The 11,326-nt window shown below is 50.4% G+C and overlaps 1 protein-coding gene across 1 annotated transcript in view; it reads right to left on the bottom strand.

Annotated features, from left to right (window-relative positions):
* Positions 1–205: 205 nt before the first annotated feature.
* Positions 206–11,326, bottom strand: part of plxna3 (plexin A3) — a gene marked incomplete at its 5' end in the record, with an annotated part of 76,368 nt that continues 65,247 nt past the window's right edge. Inside the window, 29 exon segments of the mRNA XM_080496987.1 lie at positions 206–310; positions 1,073–1,223; positions 1,896–2,094; positions 2,097–2,107; positions 2,228–2,294; positions 2,297–2,396; positions 5,123–5,187; positions 5,190–5,234; positions 5,355–5,432; positions 5,522–5,618; positions 5,698–5,736; positions 5,738–5,802; positions 6,873–6,889; positions 6,891–6,916; positions 6,922–6,971; positions 6,974–7,028; positions 7,117–7,263; positions 7,364–7,375; positions 7,377–7,431; positions 7,987–8,087; positions 8,337–8,380; positions 8,383–8,491; positions 9,489–9,497; positions 9,499–9,632; positions 9,749–9,983; positions 10,479–10,622; positions 10,737–10,775; positions 10,781–10,810; positions 10,812–10,856. Of these exon segments, the coding sequence (XP_080353113.1) occupies positions 215–310; positions 1,073–1,223; positions 1,896–2,094; positions 2,097–2,107; positions 2,228–2,294; positions 2,297–2,396; positions 5,123–5,187; positions 5,190–5,234; positions 5,355–5,432; positions 5,522–5,618; positions 5,698–5,736; positions 5,738–5,802; positions 6,873–6,889; positions 6,891–6,916; positions 6,922–6,971; positions 6,974–7,028; positions 7,117–7,263; positions 7,364–7,375; positions 7,377–7,431; positions 7,987–8,087; positions 8,337–8,380; positions 8,383–8,491; positions 9,489–9,497; positions 9,499–9,632; positions 9,749–9,983; positions 10,479–10,622; positions 10,737–10,775; positions 10,781–10,810; positions 10,812–10,856 (2,265 nt within the window). The 3' untranslated portion in view covers positions 206–214.

The raw sequence follows: 11,326 nt of genomic DNA, 5'->3' as shown, positions 1-11,326 counted from the left end.
AGAGTCCACCTGATGGAGGTAGTTGGGGTCCAGCTCGGCCGGCCGGTCAGTCTTCAACTCAACCGATCCATCGATGGACGAGTTCAGAAAAAAAAAAGCAAAACACCCTCACTTGACTCCACCCCTCCACTCTCCGTCCCATCCCCCACTCCCCACCCCCACCCCCGTCAGTCCGTCGGCCCCTCCCCCTCCCCCTCCCCCCCTCCTCCTCCTCTCAGCTGCTCCCGGACATCAGGTTGATGGCTTGCTCCAGTTTGTGCCTCAGTTTGTGTTTGCGGCAGTAGCCGTCCCGGTCCAGCGCCGTCAGGATCTGCAGACACAAGAGAGTCAGAACCTCGTGACTCTAAATTTACAAATATCACAAATTTGTAAATTTCACAAAATTCGTGACTAATTCTCTCAACTCGCCTTTGCTTTCCAAGTGAAAATGCAAAACCTGTTGCAACTGTGCATCATTTCTTTACACAACAAAGGTGCTCAGAGTCTCTCCGTCGCCATGGAAACGGGGGAAACGCAACTTCTCCGAAGCGCTGTGGACGCGGTAGCCAGTAGTTCTGCACATGCTCAGTGGAGACGATCAGAACAACGTTTCCCCCGCGGCGTCGTGACTCTATCGGCCCATGTTCTCCCGGGGACTTGGTGCTTTTATTTTGACAGTCACTATAACAACAGTCCAACTTGGTGGTCTGTCTCCCACAATGTCCGTGTTTCACCCGTTGTTGGTGTGTGTGTGTGTGTGTGTGTGTGGTTTCAGTACTAAAACCAACAACAGCGCCCGCTAGTGGTCCGACATGTTGAACTAAATCACTTTCAGAATGTAGAACGGACATCGTTTGTTGTGCAAAACGTAAAACACACAACACAAGATGTGTTTTCAGTTGAAAAGTTGCGTAAACGAGTGTTTTACACGTCACACCAGTGACACGCAAGCTCTCGTTTCTTTTTAAAGCTTCAAAGTATTTCATTAATCAATATATTTCTTCTGTCTTTCAAGGCTTTTCTGTGTTTCTCAGATTCCTCTGTGAAGAACCGTGTTTGAGCGCCGCTCCAGAAATAAGCGTCGTCTTCTCACCTCTTCCTTGTACTTGTTGATGTAGAAGTAGAGCTCGCTGAGCGCGCTCAGTGTGTTGAACTCGTTGCCGTGGAGACGCGACTGCTCCACCAGGTAGGCGTCCATGTCCTGGTCGCTGATGCTGGGCATCTTGGAGATGTCCCGGTAGTACCTGCAGGGGCACGGGCGTGAGGCTGTGAGTGTTTTATACTAAATACTGGATCAAAGCTGGACTTTCCTCACAACGTTCCTCTGAAGGGATCAAATGATCCGGCGTCAAAAACATTAGATTTAAAGTTCACTGCCCCAAATCCAGCTTCTCCTTGATTTTCTCCTCCATTAGAATATCAGATCCTAGGAGCTACATTCAGAATCTGCTGTGTCTGTGTGAGCTGGACTGGCTCCGCCCCCCACACACACACAGCCCATCTATGGGGAAGATGGAGGAAGTACTTCCTCTCGTGGCGCCATGTGCCAGAGCAGAGCTGCCTGACTGTGGGAGGAGTCAAAGGGGGGAGGAGCCTACCTTGATTGTGATTGGCTAAAAACCCCCGATGACACTATATAGGGTTTGATTTCTGATTGGCTGCTTGGAGCAACACACTTTTTAAAAGAGAGAGAGAGACAGAGGACACTCTTTCTACACTTCTGGGGCGTCGTTCCAGATGTGGAGACGGTTCTTACTGCCGGAGAACCTTCAGGAAGTGGATTCTGTGACAATATGACCCTTTACGATCCCGATCACACCGCGGTGACTCTCCCCTGCTCAGCTGATTCACTTCATGTTTTTTTTAACAGCCTTACTACTCGGTATGTTCTACACCAGCCTCCCGGGGCGTCGTACCTCTCCACCCAGCTCTTGTAGTTGGGGATGTCCTTGGCGTAGAGCAGCTTGTTGGACGGCGAGTCCTTCCCCAGCCGGTGTTCGGAGGTGGAGCACGAGTCCATGAAGGTCTGAGCGACGACCGACAGGCAGGCGTCCGTGATGCTGCTCTTGTGGATGTCGAAGACGAACTGGGGGTTCTTGATGACGTTGACCCAGACCGGAGCGGGAGGCTGTGGGTGGCCGGACGGCCGTTAAGACTCTCCACAGGCTCAGAAACACCACCCCTCCCCCTCTCCCCACCTCCACCACCACCACCACCACCACCACCACTTCCTGTCCGTCCCGCTCACCAGTTGCTCTTCCAGGTGTGTCGGACGTCCGGGTCGCTGATCTGCCGCTTGTCCGCCTGCTCGTCAGGAAGTCGAACATGTACTTGATGGCCAGCGGCAGCGCCGAGCCGCGGTGGGCGGTGCTGAACACCGTCTCAAACAGGTCGTCCACAAACTTCTGCAGCGTCCCCTGGTGGCGGGAGGACCGAGGCACAGGTCACACTCACACACTCACCACGGCGTTTGTGTTGTTGTTCCTGCGTTGTGGTCACTTTCTGCTGAACTGTTGTCTTTGTTGGTGTTTGGTTACTTAGTTTTTCTGTTGTTTTACTGTGCTGGGTTTTTGTGTGGTGCATTTAGTTGTTTTTGTTTTGGGGTTTTGTTGGTCTATTTTCATGTTGTCGTCATAATTAGTTGTGTTTTTGTCTTGTTTACTTGTTTCGTTGTTGTATTAGTTGGTTAGATGTTGTTGTGTTAAGTTGTGTTTGTTATGCTGTGGGTTTATCTGTGTCATTGTATTCACGTGCTTGGCTGCGTGAAATTGTGTTTAGTTGCATGTTCATTGTGTTTTTGTTTGGTTAAGACTGTGTTTACTTGTTGTGACCGTTTTTTTAAAACGTGTTTTTTTCTGTTGTGTTGTGTCGTGACCTTTGTTGTGTCGTCGTTCCTGTGCTTGTGGACCGTGTTCACTGGCGTGTTTGAGTTGTTGTTGTTGTTGTTCCACCTCGATTCTGCTGAACTGTTGTCTTTGTTGTGTTTAGTTGCACAGTTTCTTTGTTGTTTTACTGTGCTGGATTTTGTGTGGTGTATTTAGTTGTTTCTGTTATTGGGTCTTGTTGTGGTTTTTGTTGATCTATTTTCATGTTGTGGTCATAGTTAGTTGTGTTTTTGTCTTGTTTACTTGTTGTTGTCGTCTCAGTGCTGCTGAGGTTCAGTTGTAGTTTTACTTGTTTGGCTGTTCTGTTTCAGTTTTATGGGTTTTGAGTTTTTCATTGTTGTGTTTAATCATTGTTTTAATTGTGTTTTGTTGTTGTATTTTGTTGTGTTAAGTTGTTGTTTTGATTGTATGGATGTTGTGTTTGTTATGCTGTGGTGACGTGTTTACCTGTGTCACCTGCGTGAAATTGTGTTTTTGTTTGGTTAAGACTGTTTACTTGTTGTGACCGTTTTTTTAATGACGTTGTGTTTTTGCTGTTGTGTTTGTGTCGTGACCTTTGTTGTGTCGTCGTTCCTGTGCTGTGGACGTGTTCACTGGCGTGTTTGAGTTGTGTTGTTGTTGTTGTTCCACCTCGATTTCTGCTGAACTGTTGTCTTTGTTGTGTTTAGTTGCACAGTTTCTTTGTTGTTTTTACTGTGCTGGGTTTTGTGTGGTGTATTTAGTTGTTTCTGTTATTGGGTCTTGTTGTGGTTTTGTTGATCTATTTTCATGTTGTCGTCATAATAGTTGTGTTTGTTTTGTCTTGTTTACTTGTTGTCGTCTCAGTGCTGCTGAGGTTCAGTTGTAGTTTTACTTGTTTGGCTGTTCTGTTTCAGTTTTATGGGTTTTGTTTTTCATTGTTGTGTTTAATCATTGTTTTAATTGTGTTTTGTTGTTGTATTTAGTTGTTGTGTTAAGTTCTTGTTTTGATTGTATGGATGTCGTGTTTGTTACGCTCTGGTGACGTGTTTACCTGTGTCACCTGCGTGAAATTGTGTTTAGTTGCATGTTTATTGTGTTTTTGTTTGGTTTGGACTGTGTTTACTTGTTGTGACCGTTTTTTTAAAATGACGTTGTGTTTTTGCTGTTGTGTTTGTGTCGTTCCTGTGCTGTGGACGTGTTCACTGGCGTGTTGAGTTGTTGTTGTTGTTGTTCCACCTCGATTTCTGCTGAATTGTTGTCTTTGTTGTGTTTAGTTGAACAGTTTTTCTATTGTTTTACTGTGCTGGGTTTTGTGTGGTGCATTTAGTTGTTTTTGTTTTGGGGTTTTGTTGGTCTATTTCATGTTGTCGTCATAATTAGTTGTGTTTTTGTCTTGTTTACTTGTTGTTGTCGTCTCAGTGCTGCTGAGGTTGTCTTCAGTTGTACTTTTACTTGTTTGGCTGTTCTGTTTCAGTTTTATGGGTTTTGTTTTTTCATTGTTGTGTTTAATCATTGTTTTAATTGTGTTTTCGCTGTTGTATTTTGTTGTTGTTTTGATTGTATGGATGTTGTGTTTGTTACGCACTGGTGACGTGTTTACCTGTGTCACCTGCGTGAAATTGTGTTTTTGTTTGGTTAAGACTGTTTACTTGTTGTGACCGTTTTTTTTAATGACGTTGTGTTTTTGCTGTTGTGTTTGTGTCGTTCCTGTGCTGTGGACGTGTTCACTGGTGTGTTTGAGTTGTTGTTGTTGTTGTTGTTCCACCTCGATTTCTGCTGAATTGTTGTCTTTGTTGTGTTTAGTTGCTTAGTTTTTCTATTGTTTTACTGTGCTGGGTTTTGTGTGGTGTATTTAGTTGTTTTTGTTTTGGGATTTTGTTGGTCTATTTTCATGTTGTCGTCATAATTAGTTGTGTTTTTGTCTTGTTTACTTGTTGTTGTCGTCTCAGTGCTGCTGAGGTTCAGTTGTAGTTTTACTTGTTTGGCTGTTCTGTTTCAGTTTTATTGGGTTTTGTTTTTCATTGTTGTGTTTAATCATTGTTTTAATTGTGTTTCGCTGTTGTATTTTGTTGTTGTTTTGATTGTATGGATGTTGTGTTTGTTACGCACTGGTGACGTGTTTACCTGTGTCACCTGCGTGAAATTGTGTTTTTGTTTGGTTAAGACTGTTTACTTGTTGTGACCGTTTTTTTTAATGACGTTGTGTTTTTGCTGTTGTGTTTGTGTCGTTCATGTGCTGTGGACGTGTTCACTGTGTGTTTGAGTTGTTGTTGTTGTTGTTGTTGTTGTTGTGTTACCTTGGTAGCCAGGAGTCTGGTCAGGTAGATCTCAGAGACCATCTTACTGCCTCGGTCTCCTTCCTCTGGTCGCTGTGTTCGTGGTTCTTCACCAGGTGCCACAGCTTAGTGCCTGGACACACACACACACACACACACACACACACACACACACACACACACACAGTCATGAGTGAGTATGAGTACTGGTGGTACTGCAGTATCGTGCTGTTCTGGACTCGGGGATCAGTACCGGTCTCCTGGTCCGGTGTGATCATCGGCGCTCTGGATCTCAGACTGTCGGGGCTGCTGGAGGTTCTCAGTAACGACTCTGAACGCAGAAGGAACATCACGTCAGACACAGCTGGAACCGTGTGTGTGTGTGCGTGTGTGTGTGTGTGTGTGTGTGTTGTGTTTTACCATATCTGCTCAGAGATCTTGTGAAGGTGAAGGAGTTTGCAATGTTGTAGGCGGAAACTTGTTTTTGGACCAAAGCCACCAGGGAGCCGTCAGTGACCTGCACACACACAAAGACACACACGTGAGTGTCTCTCACAACACACACACACACACACACACACACACACACTGGGTACCTGGTAATGTGCCAGTGTGTTCAGTCTTTTCCAGTCGCTTCTCGATTTTCGTCGTCACGTCTTCGTCCTGCAGGATGATCCTGGTCAGTCGCCCCTGACGCCACTCTGACCACACACACACACACACACACACACACACACACACACACACACACACACACACACACACACACACACTCTCTTTAATATGGATGTACTTCTGTTTAAAAGAGTTAAAGAGTTAAAGAGCATCTTCCTCCCAACAGGTGAAACTTCAGTGTTCAGAGCCTCTGATCATCAGTTAGACTGGAAGTTCTGGAGTTTTATAAGAATGACTCCATTGTGGACGATCTCTCTCTCTCTCTGGTCGATCTCTCTCTCCCCCCTCTCTCTCTCTCTCTCCCCCACTCTCTCTCTCTTTCGCTCTCTCCCCCCTCTCTCTCTTCTCTCTTCCTCTCTCCTTCTCTCTCTCCCCCTCTCTCTCTCTCCCCCTCTCTCTCTCTCTTCCTCTCTCTTCTCTCTCTCTCTCCCTCTCTCTCTTCCTCTCCCCCCCCTCTCTCTGTCTCTCTCTCTCTCTCTCCCCCCACTCTCTCTCTCTCCTCTCCCCTCCTCCCTCTCCCTCTCTCTCTCCCCTCCTCTCCCTCTCTCTCCCCCTCTCTCTCTCTCTTCCTCTCTCCTCTCTCTCCCCCTCTCTCTCTCGTCTCTTCTCTCTCCTTCTCTCTCTCTCTCTCCTCTCTCCTTCTCTCTCTCTCTCTCCCTCTCCCCCCTCTCTCTGTCTCTCTCTCTCTCTCTCTCCCCCTCCCTCCTCTCTCTCTCTCCCTCCCCCCCTCTCCCTCTCTCTCCCCCTCCCTCCCTCTCTCTCTCTCCCCCCTCTCTCTCTCTCTCTCTCCCCCTCCCTCCCTCTCTCTCTCTCTCTCTCTCCCTCCCCCCCTCTCCCTCTCTCTCCCCTCCCTCCCTCTCTCTCTCTCCCTCCCCCCCCTCTCCCTCTCTCTCCCCCTCCCTCCCTCCCTCCCTCTCTCTCTCTCTCTCACCAACACAAACAAGCAGGAACTTTAAAAAATGTCTTCCCAGTTTGATTGTAGAAATGTCTAATCTGTTTTTTTCCCCCTGTTTTTGTGTGAATCTTCTGACACTGCCGGTGATCAGTGGCGCCCCCTGGCGGTGTGGCGGAGCGTTGAGGGTGCGAGGCGTCGTACCGAGGTCCATGTCGGTCCTGCGGGCGCTGGGAGAAGGGGATGCCTTGTAGACGGCGTCCAGCAGCTTGTCTTTGACCTGAGTCACCGTGTCGCAGTTCGCACCTTCACCGGCACCTCCGTGCCCGCCTCGCCCTCCGGAGGGATGCACATCAGGGTCCTGGGGGGGGGCGAGAGAGACGTCAGCGCCGGAGCACTGTGTGTGTGTGTGTGTGTGTGTGTGTGTGTGTGTGTGTGTGTTGGTTACCAGCTGCTTGTAGTCGATCTGCTGCCTGATGAGCTTGTCTTCGCTCAGCGAGTAGCGCGCTTCGCCCGTGATGGCGTCGATCGGTCCTTTCTCCATCTGCTGCTTGATGGCGCAGTACAGCATGAAGAGCGGCTCGCCGGCGCACTCCTGGGGGGGGGGGGGGGGTCAGGGGAGTTTAACCAGGTCAGTTAGTGGGACTGGGGGGGAGGGGGGTGGGGGAGGTGGGGAGGGGGGGGAGGGGCTATACCTTCAGGAAGCGAATGCAGCAGGAAGGTGAACCAGTTGGTTGAGCATCTTCCCGCTACAGACTCTGTCCTGAAGACACATAGAGGTCATTGATGAGGAGGAAGAGGAGGAGGAAGAGGAAAGAGGGAAGAGGAGGAGGAGGAGGAAGAGGAAGAAGAGGAGGAAGAAGAGGAGGAAAGAGGAGGAGGAGGAGGAAGAGGAGGAGGAGGAGGAAGAAGAAGAGGAAGAAGAAGAGGAGGGAAGAGGAAGAGGAAGAGAAGAGGAGGAGGAGAGGAGAAGAGAGAAGAGGAAGAGGAGAGGAAGGAGAAGAGGAAGGAAGGAAGAGAGGAAGAGGAGAGGAGGAGAGAAGAGGAAGAGGAGGAGGAGGAGAGGAAGAGAGGAAGAGGAGGAGGAGGAAGAGGAAGAGGGAGGGAGAGGAGAGGAAGGAGAGGAGGAGGAGGAGAGAAGAGGAAGAGAGAAGGAAGAAGAGAGAAGAGGAAGAGGAAGAGAAGAGGAAGAGGAGAGGAGGAGGGAGAAGAGGAGGAAGAGGAGGAGGAGAGGAGGAGAGAGGAGAGGAGAGGAGGAAGAGGAGGAGGAGGGAAGAGAGGAGAGAGGAGGAAGAGGAGAGGAGGAAGCAGCACAGACCTCCTGAGCAGCAGTTTCGGATGATTCTTGTTCTCCAGGTTTTTCTCGATCAGGTCGGCCAGCAGCTGCTTCAACACCACCGTGGCGTACTCCATCCGGCCCTGCACACACACACACACACACACACACACACACCACACACACACACACACACACACACACACACACACACACACACACACACACACACACACACCACACACACACACAAAGTTACAGGATGAATATCTGTAAACCAGCTGTGCCGCTAGCATTAGCACGCTGCAGCTGGTTTTTAACATGTGCAGAGCTGCAGTTAGCATAGCACGTGTAGCGCGGCAGCTAGCATCAGCAGGCGCAGCGTGTGCTACCTGCAGCGCGGCCATCAGCAGCGAGGCCACGTTGCCGCGGTCCTCATGGAGAAGGACCTCTGAGCCTCCAGCGTGTGGATGAAGGTCAGCAGGAACATCTTGTTGTTGAGCAGCTGGCTGAAGAGGCGCAGGGCTTTCTCCACGTTGGCTGGAGACTGGAGACAACAAACAAACCAACAAACAAACAAACTTTGATGTCAACGTGACGGGAAACGCGTCACAGTCATGTGTGTTGTTGTCTCGTTGTTCAGCGTCTTATTTCATGTTGTGTTGTTGTCTCGTTGTTCAGCGTCTTATTTCATGTTGTTGTTCTTTATCATGTGTGACATCATCTGCTGTCGTGTCGTCGTGTAATTTACGTATTGCATCAAGCTGTTGTGTTTCTTGTGTTGTTCCAGGTCATCTTATGTTGTGTTGTTTTATGTTGTGTGACATCATATTACGTCGAGTCATCTCGCATCTTGTGCTGAGTCGTGTTCTTTCAGGTTCTGTTTCATCACGTAACCTTGTGACCTGTTGTGTTGTTTTATGTTGTGTGACGTCATCTTGTGTCGCATCACGTTATGTTTTCTTGTGTGTTGGTGTCGTGTTCTGTGGTTTGACCTTGGCTTGGATGGGAGATGTTATGTTGTGTTGTGGTGTGGCGTCATGTCATGTCGCGTGGCGTCATGTCGCATGGCGTCGTGTCACGTCATGTGGCGTCATGTCACGTCTCGTGGCGTCATGTCACGTCTCGTGGCGTCATGTCACGTCACGTGGCGTCATGTCACGTCTCGTGGCGTCATGTCACGTCTCGTGGCGTCAAGTCACGTCACGTGGCGTCATGTCACGTCTCGTGGCGTCATGTCACGTCTCGTGGCGTCATGTCATGTCTCGTGGCGTCATGTCATGTCATGTCTCGTGGCGTCATGTCATGTCATGTCGCGTGGCGTCGTGTCACATCGCGTGGCGTCGTGTCACGTCTTGTGGCGTCGTGTCATGTCATGTCGCGTGGCGTTGTGTCACGTCACGTGGCGTCGTGTCATGTCACGTCACGTGGCGTTGTGTCACGTCGGGTGGCGTCGCGTCGCATGGCGTGGCGTCGCGTCACGTGGCGTGGCGTTGTGTCACGTGGCGTGGCATCGTGTATATGTAGCGTGGCGTTGTGCGTACGTCGAGCTCCGTTGAGCACGGGGTGCTCCTCGATCCCCGGGAACATGACCCTCATGGTGTAGGTCCGGTACTCCAGGAAGGGAATCTTCACTCCGTCCATGTCGTTGGTCAGTTCCTGGATGTCGGTCTGCAGCTCGGCGAAGGCTGGCGCGGGAGGAAGAGGAGCGTTGGGATTCTCACACCGGTGGACGAGGAAGAGGAAGAGGAAGAGGAAGAGGAGGAGGAGGAGGAGGAAGGTGGACCACGGCGGCAGGACTCACCCTCCTTGCACTCCAGCGCCACGCGGCTCTCCAGGTTGTCCATCTGCAGCTGCAGGCGCTTCAGCGTGCGGTCGGCGTCGCGCGTCTTCCTCTTGTAGGCGATCAGCACGGCGATGATGGCGATGAGCAGCACGCCGCCGCCCGCCCCGATGCCGATGATGGCCGGCAGCGTCAGGGCGCTGTCGGAGTAGATGTGGAGCGTCCCGGGGGAGTACTCCAGCCCCCCCACCAGGATCTGCGCCGGGGGGGGGGGAGAAGACGGGAGGCGACGGCGCCGCGTCAAAAGCAGGAAGTCGCTTCTGAGGCCGACGTGAAGGTGTGAGCAGACCTTCATCGTCCATTAGTGAGGAAGACCATGGAGGGTGGGGGGAGGGCTTCTTCATCAGAGGGTTTAATATGGAATCAATACTGACAACAAAGTCACTTCCTGCATGTGTGTGTGTGTGTGTGTGTGTGCACTTGTTTATCTCTACACTTGGGACTCAAACCTGACTGTCTACACACACGGGTCCCCATCGGGGGTCTGAAACGTGTGTGTGTGTGTGTGTGTGTGTGTGTGTGTCCAACCCTCTGATCCGCGACATCAAAACCAATTACCCCACCAACCCCCTGCAGCTGCACCTAACGAGGTTCACCTTTACAGAGACTGCCCCCCCGCCCCCCCCCTCCTCCTGCTACGTGCTGGGCAGCAGGAGGAAGTGGGCGGGGCTTCCCGCCTCCGTCAACTCACCAGGACCCGCTGCTCGCCGGTGAGGTCGGGCGAGTCGCACAGCAGCTGGTTCTCGGACACGGTGAGCAGGCAAGGCGACTCTCCGATCAGCACCGTGTAGTTCAGCCGGTTGTTCCCCGGAGCGGGTGGGATCAGTTTTTTACCCTGAAACACACACACACACACACACACACACACACACACACACACACGCAAACACCACCTGTCAATCAAGCCGGACCAACGCCCCCGCTTCGCCCTCCGCAGGATTCCGCTCACCTTCAGGATGATGGGCGAACCCGGTTTGACCTCCAGGATTCGGAGCTTCCCAGGGGGTCAAAGGTCGGGTTGGGGGTAGTGGGTGAAGGGGGTGGAGTTCAGGACGAGCAGCCGACGAACCTGGAGAGGAACCAGAGATACTGTAAACAGGGTGCAGTTCTCATGTTGAGCCACTAGTGGGCGTGGTTACCATCGTCAACTGTTGAATCGTTCCTGGATTTTACCTCGTAAAGTAGAATGAAAACACACAGTTTTTATTTACCTTCTCTCTTCATTTTCTATCTATATTTATGTCGCGGCACACGTTTCCGGTGAAAAACATAAGGTTTATTGCGTTTTCAGGAAAGTTTCACGTTTACATGGCAACGTTTTCAAAACAATGTCTGTCAACACTGAACTGCAAAAAAAAAAAAAAATCTGAAGATCGATGTGGTTAGCATGTGGGGCCACTAGAGGGTGCTGTTGGTTGTTTTTGTAATGCACACACACACACACACACACACACACACACACACACACACACACAGAATCTGCTACAAACATAAAAATTCTCGTTGAACAAGTTAGAAATGTTATTACGGTGACTGTCA

The sequence above is a fragment of the Blennius ocellaris genome, assembly GCF_963422515.1.
Source record: "Blennius ocellaris genome assembly, chromosome: 5".
Taxonomy (NCBI): Eukaryota; Metazoa; Chordata; class Actinopteri; order Blenniiformes; family Blenniidae; genus Blennius; species Blennius ocellaris.
The sequence above is the reverse complement of the archived record's forward strand: the minus strand, read 5'-3'. Positions and strand labels throughout refer to the sequence as shown.